The sequence below is a fragment of the Lactuca virosa genome, chromosome 5, assembly GCF_052849685.1.
Source record: "Lactuca virosa cultivar CGN04683 chromosome 5, Lactuca_virosa_CGN04683_v6, whole genome shotgun sequence".
In the NCBI taxonomy this organism is placed as follows: domain Eukaryota; kingdom Viridiplantae; phylum Streptophyta; class Magnoliopsida; order Asterales; family Asteraceae; genus Lactuca; species Lactuca virosa.
The window spans coordinates 153629841-153640881 of record NC_136430.1 but is presented as its reverse complement, the minus strand read 5'-3'; the positions used below and the strand labels follow the sequence as shown (position 1 = coordinate 153640881).

Here is an 11041-nt window from a genome sequence, read left to right as displayed (position 1 = left end):
GCCCGATGACTGTACTATATGCTATTATATTTGTCATTATCGCATGTGTTTGTGTGATTATGTGTTTATATGTATATGTATACCGGGCGGGGCCTAATGACTGACATATCTGTATACCGAGCGGGGCTCGATGCTGGGCGAGGCTCGATGCCGGGCGGGGCCCATTATATGTTTGATATGTATGGTAGTGATAGGGCGTGAAATAGACCCGATATCCGGTTGAAATAGACCGAAGGGGATTGCAAGCACCCATATATGCTTGGCTGTATGTATGTATGGTATGTGGTATTTTGGGGAACTCACTAAGCTTTGTGCTTACGGTTTTAATGGTTATGGTTTCAGGAACTTCCGGTTCGAAAGGGAAGGACCCAACTTGATCGCAGCGCATCCACCCATGTTTTCACATCATGATGATTTTGGGATTGTACTATGATATCTGTTTTCTTATAAAAGTACTTTGCATATTTGAATAAGCAGATATTGAATGTTGACTTAAAGGTAATTAATGTTTTGGTTGAATTAAAAATGAAAATTTTACCTTAAATTTTTCCGGATATTACAACTTGGGCATAATGTAAGTTTCGATATAGAGGAAAAGGATTATCACAAACAACAAAAAAATAACCACTAAGAACCAAAATTAGAAGCAACAAATTAAAATTCGCAGGCAGAAAACATCGAAAAAACCCTAAACGACGAACATTAAAAAAGTAAACAATTACCTGGAGAAAACGAAAGAACATGGAAGAAGAACACAAAAGAAACAACGTCGAAGAATATCGGAGGATGAGTAAGCCAGTAGGACACATAAATAAAACATGTGTCCAGTGGAACGCAACGATCAATACAAGGGACTAAAAGTGCCAAGGAGTGAAAATTATGTGTCCAAAATAAAAAACGATCAATGCAAGGGAGTAAAAGTGCCAAGACATGAAAATTATGTGGCCAAATCATAAAGTCCAAATCTCTATTGTCCATAAGGGGAACTTGAAATTAATGATATATATGTAATATGAATATTGAAAAAGAACAAAATTTTATCATTAAGGGGAGTATATAGTCGTTTTATGTTTAATACTGAATAAACGCGAAACAAAAGCAAACACATGGATGATCCGATTGAAAAAAAGTTAAGGAAAAAACCAACATATTACCCTAAACCACATGGACTATTCGTGTAATTTAAAGTTCATTGCCCGGCCCAGTTGAAGGCCCATTTCCAGCCCTAAAATCATGCTCATGCCTCATAATGAAGTCACAAAGTGACAAACACCTTGCTTCGCGTATGCCCTTGCCCCTTGCTTAAGAGAAACCCCCCTCTTCTGTGTTTTTGAAATTAGTCGGAAGAAATGGGAGGCAGAGGGAGGTCTAGAAGAACTCAAAGAAAGCATTTTCGTGATGGCAGAGAAAATGTCTGGAAAACCAAGAAATCTGATTCTCAAGAAGCCGAGGGAAGCAACAACAACAACGAAAACGATTCCAATGGAAACAACACTAACAAACCCACTCACTGGCAGCCATTTGCTATTGAGAACGCTGCTTTTGATGAGTACTACAAGGTACTTATTCGTTAGTTATAATACAAGGTAGTGGATTCTTCAGTGCATGTTGCATCATCTAAAAATGAATTTTGTAGGAGCAAGGGGTGGTGCGTCCGGAGGAGTGGGGCTCTTTCATCGAGTGTCTAAGGAAGCCACTTCCTGCTGCTTTCAGGATCAATTCTAGGTAAATTTGTGTTTTGGATTCGTATTCATTTCATAGTCTTTGTTTTACTGAAGTAGTCTTTGGTTCGTAAAATTGAATAATGCCTGTCGTATGCGGAAAAGAACTTGTTATCGCTTCAATGACAAGTTTTCTCCATTAGAGGGCCAAAAATTAGAGATCATTTTCATTGAAACTGCATCCTATTGCTGCTATGGGCATTCTAATTGAAACTGCAATAGCTGCTACTAGATGGATGCAGGTATAGTGGGGGTTTTGTGAGTGCAACTACTTGCTATTTCATGGTATTGGTAATTGGTTATTGTATTACAAACTCACTGTTAGATATATTTATTTACCAAAGGCCTAATGGTTTGGTCAGATGTCTTCTCCCTAAGAGGTAGAGTTGTCTGGGACATAGATGGAAGTTAGGAGTATGAAATTTTCATGGGAAGGTAGAAATAGATAACAGATAATCTATCACCATGTCAATATGTTTTTAGATTGTGCAAAATAAAAACTAAAACAAGGTTGAAATTAAGTACACTGAAAGTGAGTGGACATGGTACTATGGTAGACATTGTGGTGTTGTTTGGTTTTTACCTTAATGGACTTAATGTGGACACGAATATATATAGGTGTTCTTTTTTGGCTAATGCGAAAAGAACGGCTTAATAGCGAAAGTTAATGAATAGAAGCTTTCCCGTTCATTCTTTTAACTTTCTACAAATTTATGTTTGCTTTCTATTTTCCCAAGTGTGTGTGTGTGTGTGTGTCATCATCTTTTTAAATATTTATGAAACATCATTTATCCGAATCTGGACACAGTACTTCATCAACACATCACTTAATGGAAAAAAAGAACAAGGACTATATGTTATTTTATGTTGAATTTTGAACAAGAACACCACACAGTGACATTGTGTTTTTTACAGTAGACATGAGTTCAAATTTCAATTTCGTTTCGTTTCGTGTATTTTGTATGGATTGACAACCGTAGTTGTAAGGGCTATTGATCGGCTATAAAATGATTTGTCATACATACCAAATAATGATTCAAAGCATAAATGATATCTGTAGACATTAATATAATTGAAGAGAGGGTAATCTTACAATTTTGATATTCTTTTTCTCAAGTTGTTGATCTTGGTGTGGAAAGCTAACTAAAGAATTCTACTTCCCTCCTTAAGCCATACACCATAACCCCTAAGGCCCTTTGTTTTTTTTATGAGACTACAATCATCTTGATGATTTCTATTTATAACATCTCTTATACAATTTTGCAGTAGCCAGTTCTGTACAGATCTTAGGTCACAGCTGGAAGATGAGTTTATGAAAGCTCTTCTGGCAGAGGTGCATTTCAATTTGCTATAATATTATTACCTTTTCAAAAGCATGTAATGTTGATTTACCCTTGAGGAAATAGTTGTTTTTTGAATAGTTTGCATCACTTTATAAAAATCTGTCAGGGTACAGATGGGAATGAAGCAGAGGGCATAAAACCATTGCCTTGGTATCCCAATAATTTTGCTTGGATGTCAAGTTTTTCAAGGATGCAGCTGAGAAAGAACAAGAATCTTGAGAGGTGATTGAGTAATAAATGTAGTTATTGTTCTCAACTTGTCAATATTGTGTATTGGAGATGAGTGAAAGTGAAATAAAATGTTGAAACGATTAAATTAACAGTTACTGCAGCATTGCTTTACCTTAGTTTGTGCAGATCCTTATGTAGTGTTTGGTATAAATGAACAAAAGCTGTTTGTTTTGCTTGATGAAATATTGGAATGGACCATTATTGATGCCCTTCATTTTGCTAATTGTTATGCCTTAGACCAACTCCCATGGAACACTAAAACACCATTTTAGAGACCAAAAAAGTGGCTATTTCATTCCTACCAACCTCTAAAAATCACCAATTTAGTGTATGGGATGGCTTCACAAACAAATATCTAGGCCAATATACATGGGCCCATGGCCACTAAAAATCACCATTATAGTGTTTTGACATTGGACTTGATCTCAGGCCGTTTTTTTTTTTTAATCTTGAAATGGAATGAGAAATTGCAATATCACCCATTTATATTTATGCCCTTTTAATGTCCTTTACATTATCATATAATCGTAGGATAGATTTATTGTTATAATTTTATTTGGGTTTCAATAAGTTTTCATATTTTCTTACCATTCCATGTTTTCTGAATCAACCTTTCAGGTTTCATGAGTTCTTAAAGCAAGAAAATGAAATTGGAAACATTACAAGACAGGAGGCTGTTAGCATGGTGCACAAACTTTTATTCTATAATAATCTAAGTTTTGTTGGTGCAATATGCAGTTTTTGTAATCTAATATTGATTTGCACTCACACAGGTACCTCCATTGTTCCTGGACGTACACCGAGACCATTTTGTTCTTGACAGTAAGTTATTGTCCTTGAAAGTTGAAACTAGTGCAAGAGTCTACTTTTTCTCCAAAAAAGTATCACATATGCATGTATAAACAAACTTGTTATATTATACGTATGTATGCTTTTGAAATAGTACTGAATGGAAGAAAACTTTTCATTTTGTTCTATTACGTCATTGTACATATAGTATGTATCATAATAATTATAGCATTGTAGTCCATTTGTTTTTTATTAGAATAAAATAATTGATTGATTTTGTGCAGTGTGTGCTGCTCCGGGCTCAAAAACTTTTCAATTACTTGAAATGATACACCAGGAATCAGAAGTGGGAGCATTACCTAATGGAATGGTTATATTTCTCTCTTGATTTTTTTTTGTTTGTATATGGAAAAGGGTATGATTGTGATTTTTGATGGATTCATTAGGTTATAGCAAATGATGTGGATGTACAACGATGCAATCTTCTTATTCACCAAACAAAGAGAATGTGCACTTCTAACTTGGCTGTGACGAATCATGAAGCCCAACATTTCCCGAGTTGTCGCTGGAAAAAGAATAATACCACAAATGGTTCTGATTTGGCGGGTATGAGTATGACTGAACTTTTATTTGATCGTGTGCTCTGTGATGTTCCATGCAGTGGAGATGGTACTCTCCGTAAGGCCCCTGATATTTGGAGAAAATGGTAAATTCCTTTTCTACCCCTCATACACATGAGTATTGGTAGTGTAGAGTGGCTGAATGGGTAATTATGTCGGTCTCCAGATAAAATAAAATGTTACCAACAAGACTAAATGCGCATTTTACCCTTACTTTATAACAATATTCATTAAGTTTGAAGGGAAAATAGGTAAGCTTATGTCCAGATTAAACGGAGCTGTTAACTCATTAAGCCAATTGTGTCTGAGATTAAGAAGAGATTATAACAGTCTGATGTGATTGTGAGTTGTGACAAATTTAATGAAAGGATATCTGATTGCCTTGCCTTGTATTTCTTTGTGAAATGCAGGAGTGTGGGGATGGCCAATGGTGTCCATTGTCTACAACTTCAGATAGCCATGCGAGGTTTGTTAAAGTTATTAATAATTGTTATAAATAATATACACCTTTATATGTTATAATGGGGTTGTAACTGGATTTGAATTCTTTTTCTTTCCAAGAAAAGAATAGTAACAAAACTTTTTCTCCTCCTGATCTTTTCAGGTTTGGCATTGCTTAAAACTGGTGGAAGAATGGTTTACTCAACATGCTCTATGAATCCAGTTGAAAATGAGGCCGTAGTGTCTGAGGTATTTTTAACAAGTTTGTTTCTTAGACTCTTTTAGGTTATTAGGCTAAATTAAGCTTATAATAAGAGAAAAGGGAAAATTTTAACTTTTCTCATAGTCTCATTTATTGACATCTAATCTACTATGTGCCTTCATTCATGTTCTCAAGTCTCAACCCTCTTCTCTTCTCTTATCTTCCATGAGTGTGTGTGTGTGTGTGTGTGGACATGGACACTAAATCCATATTGGTTTGTGTATTTCAGATATTACGAAAGTGCGGAGGCTCTGTTGAGCTTGTTGATGTATCTTCGGAACTCCCTCAGCTTGTTCGCAGACCAGGCCTTAAGAGTTGGAAGGTTTGTCTCTACTTCTTTGTTTTACTGCCACTTTTTTAGCTTTACCTGATTTCTACTTGCATATAATTTTTATTTTCTAACTTTGGTATTTCAGAATTCAATCTGTAAGTTAAAGCAACGTAGGAGGGCCTTTAATTGTTTTCTCATCTTTTTTTTTTCTTTATTTGATGAAATACACCAAAATTTATTTATAAAATAAGATATGACCAAGTGTTTGGAGGTTGCAGTTGATCCAACTTGTTCAATAATGATTGAGTTTCCATCGTTACAACTTTTATGTACATAAACAAAGGGCAGTTGCAGCCTACTTTAATCCTTTTACCAGTATAGACAACGTACTCTTTTACACCCAAGCAATTTACTTACCCATACCAACACCCAACTGAAAAATACTTGCTCATAAAAGCAATGTGCCTGCATTTCTTTACCAATAATACCAATATGAAAAACAAAACTTGTAAACATTTTACCAGTTTTAGGTTATATATATATGTTGCAATTATTGGTAAAATAATATAAATATGCTGCTATTATGGGTGAAAGGAAAGTACATTGTCTGTATTGTAGACGAGAGCAAAGTTCGTATGCTGCTCTTTCATGCAAACAGACAGATGCAGCAGGTATATGTAAGATTCAGTAAAACAATGTTCAAATTTTTGGTACCATGACGACATAACTCTTATTTGCTGTTTTTTTACTCAATTAACTTAGTAGGGACAAGATTGAATCCGGTAAGCTGTATATGGGTGTTTTTTTTTGACTTGATATAGAATAAACAACTTTATAGAGAAAGTTAGAAAAAAAGAAACTATCCTCGTTATGTCTCTACTTTTTACTAAATTTGCTCTCATTTATTTATTTTTCTTCCATCTTCACAAAGGGAGCTTAAGATTTTTGAACATTCTAAACGTTCATTTAGTGATTATATTTGGCTATTCAGGCAGTATAACCTGTTCTGGTCTGTTTCTTTTATTTAAGTATATGTAGGTTTCTATTACTGATTTGAATCGGCATTTTTGAATTTGTTTATTTATTGGAAATGGAAATGGAAATGCAGGTTCGAGACAAAGGCACGTGGTTAGGTTCTCATAAAGATGCATGCAAATATGGAAGATCTGGGATTGTTCCTAGCATGTTTCCTTCTGGCCAACCCCATGTTGACACATCATCGGATGATAATAATAATAATGATAATGATAATGATGATGTTTTGGTGACCGAAGTTTCATCTCTTCCTTTAGAGCGTTGCATGCGCATTGCCCCTCATGACCAGAACAGTGGAGCCTTTTTTATTGCTGTTTTGCACAAAATATCTCCTTTGCCAGGTCATTTTCTATAATTCCTTCACTTTCCAACATTTAATAATCCAAGTTGGAATGGAATGGAATCAAAACCTCATGTTTGTTTTCTAGTGGTTCCTTTGGTTTTTCATCCCATGTGGGAGGGGTTTTATTTTTCTATACCTTGATGAAAAGGAGTGATTTTTTTATAATAATAAATTATTATTATTATTCTTTACATCAATCATCTTTAGCAGCACCAATGCTCTTAAAGAAGTTCAAAACTTTAGTTTATATTTTCTTTTTCTTATTAAAAAAGTAATCAATGTTTTTTAATCATATTTCTAAATGTCTTTTTTTATTTATTTAATTTTGTAAATAATATTTTAAAGTGATAAATAAACTTTTTGACCATCCAAACTCCAAAATACATATATAATAAATAATATATACGTCAAATGAAATTTAAATATATATATATATATATATATATATATATATATATATATATATATTATATGTAAGTTTTATGAAATATAATTTCATTGAAATTTCTAATCATGCATAGAAATAGAATCATTAATTATACTCCTTTAAGCCAACGAAACATGATAATAGAAGGTAACGACTTGTTCCATTCCATCATGTGCAGTGATACAGACGAAATCAAGCAAACATTCCCGATGTGATGAAAAATCCAAACAATCAGAAGATATCAAGGCAATGGATGTCGATGTGAAAAATGAAGAATCCGATGAAGCGACTAACCCAAGCAAAAAACTTAAAGGAACCGAGCCTGAGAAAACTGAAACCCTAAATAACCCAAAATCTCGTGCAGAAAAGGCTAATGACAAGAGAAAATTGCAAATTCAAGGCAAGTGGTTTGGGGTTGACCCTGTTGTTTTCTTTAAAGATGATGCTATTCTCACTAATATCAAGGAATTTTACGGAATTCATGAATCCTTTTCGTTTACTCATCGGCTTATCACTCGGAATATTGATACAAATCACGTGAAGAGAATTTACTATGTATCCGAATCTGTCAAGAATGTTGTTGAACTCAATTTCTTAGCTGGCGAGCAACTCAAGATAACTTCAATTGGTTTGAAGATGTTTGTAAGTTGTTTTTCGCCTTCCTTTTTTAAACTCAACATAGACTGCTTTTGTAATTTGTTACATGGGATTGGATTGGACTAGACAAACTTTTTAGGGCCTTTTTGGGCGATACAAAAAATTGCAATTATTGGAACATTGACATCAGCCTTGGTTCCGGTCTCGCTACAACCTGTTTGCAGATTCCAATGTCACTGAAATTCGAGATTCCATTCCATTCCACACTATGTATGGTATGGTATGGTGTGTTTGATATCATTGCCAAATGGGACGGACTGAATCCTTCAAATTCCTTTTTTGATGGGAGATCCTTTTTTTCCTAGGAGAGGATGGAAGGAATTTAATTTGATTCTTCACTAGGTGTAAGACCCATGTATTACATGGGTTTATTTAAAAGAAAAACTAAATACAAAATTCTAAACATTTGAGAAGTTGAAAAGTGAGAAAATATTGAATTATAAAAATTAAAGTGTTTTTTTTTGCTTTTTTAAATTTAAACAAATAAATTAGATAAATAAATAAAGAAAATTAATGAATCTTTAATTTAGTAATTTTAAAATTAGAAGTAAAGTTCATTAATGAAATTGATATGCATTTAAATACTATCTAGAATTTAATAAAATGAAAAAAAACCATAAAATGACATGTGGAATAAAAATTAATTTAAAATAACCACAAAATTACATGTGGCAAAATAAATGAGAATGTGACATGTGGCAAAAAGATCTTTATTTATTAGGGAGGATTTTTCTATTAAAAAACCAAAATACCCTTATATATATATATATATATATATATATATATATATATATATATATATATATATATATAGCAAACAAAAGATTTGTAAACAAACACATGAAAAAAATTGATTTTTGGGCTTATTATTCAGGAAAGGCAAACATCAAGAGAAGGCACTTCCTCACCTTGTGTATTCAGAATATCTTCAGAAGGGTTGCCATTGCTTCTTCCACACATGACCAAACAGATAACTTCTTCACCTGCTGTAGATTTCAAGCATTTACTGCAATACAAATCTATCAAATTCCCTGATATTGTCGATGATCGATTTCGTGAAAAAGTTGCAGTCCTTGCTTTGGGCTGTTGTGTGGTGGTCCTCAACACAGGTTTGTTCTTCCAATGTTTTTTTTTACTTAATGTATTTATTATTTAATGGGGATGAAAAACATTTTACAAAAATGACTGGCACACAAGGGAAATTGGAAGGAAAAAGATAAGCCAAGGCAAGTTTGGAAATATAAAAGTTAATGGAGAAAGCCTCATTTCTTGATTTTTGTGGTTAAGCTGTTCTATCTGCATTAAGTCAAAGAAATACCCATATAATGTACTGAATCAAGTTTTGTCCCTATTAAATAATAAGTAATAATGAAACTTGAGTGTACCTTTCTGACTTAACGCAAATAAAGGTATATATATGACTTGTTACAGAAAGTCAGGGAAAGAACACTTTTCTTGTTAAATTTGAACTTTTTCCAAAATTGCTCTCATGTTGCATGCCTTAATACTCAGTCCTTGCTGTTTATTTTTGGCTAAATCTGATTACAACATTGTACTGTAAAAAATTTACCCAATTAAACCATTGTCATCCGAACACAAAGCAATTTTCAGTTGGGTAGAATATTCAAAGTACAACATACTAATAAGGAAAAAAAGTAAAAGTACAGTGTTATAGTTAATTACAGTTTTTTCAAAGTACAATGTCTTAATAAAAAAAGGGAATACAGTGTCGTAAAAGAAATGCATGACATAATGATGCTATAACAAACGTTGTAGTTTGAAAAGTCCACCCAATTATAATTTATAGCAATGCCATCCAATTACAAAGCAATTCTCATTGCTGTATTGGGTAGAATGTAGATCTTTCAAAGTACATTATCATAATGAGAAAAAAAAATGAAAGCAAATTGCTATAATTGATTAGATTTTTTCGAATAGGAAAAAAATACTTTTAAAAAAACCATGAAGGAATGATGCTATGATAAACATTGTAGTGAGAAAAATCTACCCAATTATCCAAATACAAAGCAATTCTTCACAGCTATATTGGGTTTGGATATAGATTGTCAAAAGTACCTACTATGAAAAGGAAGTTAAAAGCACAAAGTTATAGTATAATTAATAAGAGTGATATAATAGAAAAAAATGAAAGTACGTTGCTATTTCTTGCTTTTAGCTTTGTTTTTTTTGCATGGCAGGTAACGAAAATGAAGGCGAAGGCGCATCGGATCGGCCTAAAGTGGATAAGTCGACAATTGCAATTGGTTGTTGGAAAGGACGGTCGAGTTTATCAGTGATGGTGACAGCTGTAGACTGTCAGGAATTGTTGGAAAGGTTATTGATTCGGTCCTGAGACCCAAAAGGAATCTTTGGCTGAAGATGCAATAAAAGTGAAGGAAACTGTAACAGTTGGTTGAAGTTGAAGTTGAAGTTGAACTAAAAAAATGTAGGATCAGGATCGATTATGTTGGTAATGCTATTAAGCTAAACAATTTTAAAGCTATTTGTTTCAACGAGTGAAATGCAAAAAGCAGAAGCACAACATTTTTGATTGTTTCACCAGAAATATTACTTTGCTTCATATAGGTGATATAAGATATTAAATCTGCCGTGTGGTATGGCCAAAGACCAAAGTTAGGGATCCTGTCCTTAAAACTATCTTTTTTACTTCAACTGTCATAATTGCTTCTTTTTATCTGTGTATTGCACAGACGGTCCTCAAGTTTAATGCCGTTAGTAATTTGATGTTGTATGGATGTGAAATCACAATTTTCTTCTTTTATATATAACATTATACATTACATGTGAGACCTATGTACTATATATGTTGATTAAAAAATAATTACATATTAAGATGTAAACATTAAATATTTTACAGCTGATAAAATAATTCATCAAAAG

General features: G+C 33.2%; 1 protein-coding gene across 1 annotated transcript; it reads left to right on the top strand.

The window, feature by feature from the left end:
• Nucleotides 1-1259: 1259 nt before the first annotated feature.
• LOC145114899 (uncharacterized) lies at nucleotides 1260-10835 on the top strand. The gene is made up of 15 exons (XM_079051019.1): nucleotides 1260-1559; nucleotides 1637-1725; nucleotides 2988-3054; nucleotides 3171-3286; nucleotides 3914-3980; nucleotides 4069-4117; nucleotides 4369-4454; nucleotides 4531-4790; nucleotides 5115-5170; nucleotides 5309-5394; nucleotides 5637-5729; nucleotides 6787-7054; nucleotides 7662-8125; nucleotides 9015-9249; nucleotides 10339-10835. Exons 1-15 carry the CDS (start codon nucleotides 1350-1352, stop codon nucleotides 10491-10493), a joined length of 2301 nt encoding a protein of 766 aa, XP_078907145.1. The 5' UTR covers nucleotides 1260-1349; the 3' UTR covers nucleotides 10494-10835.
• Nucleotides 10836-11041: the final 206 nt, after the last annotated feature.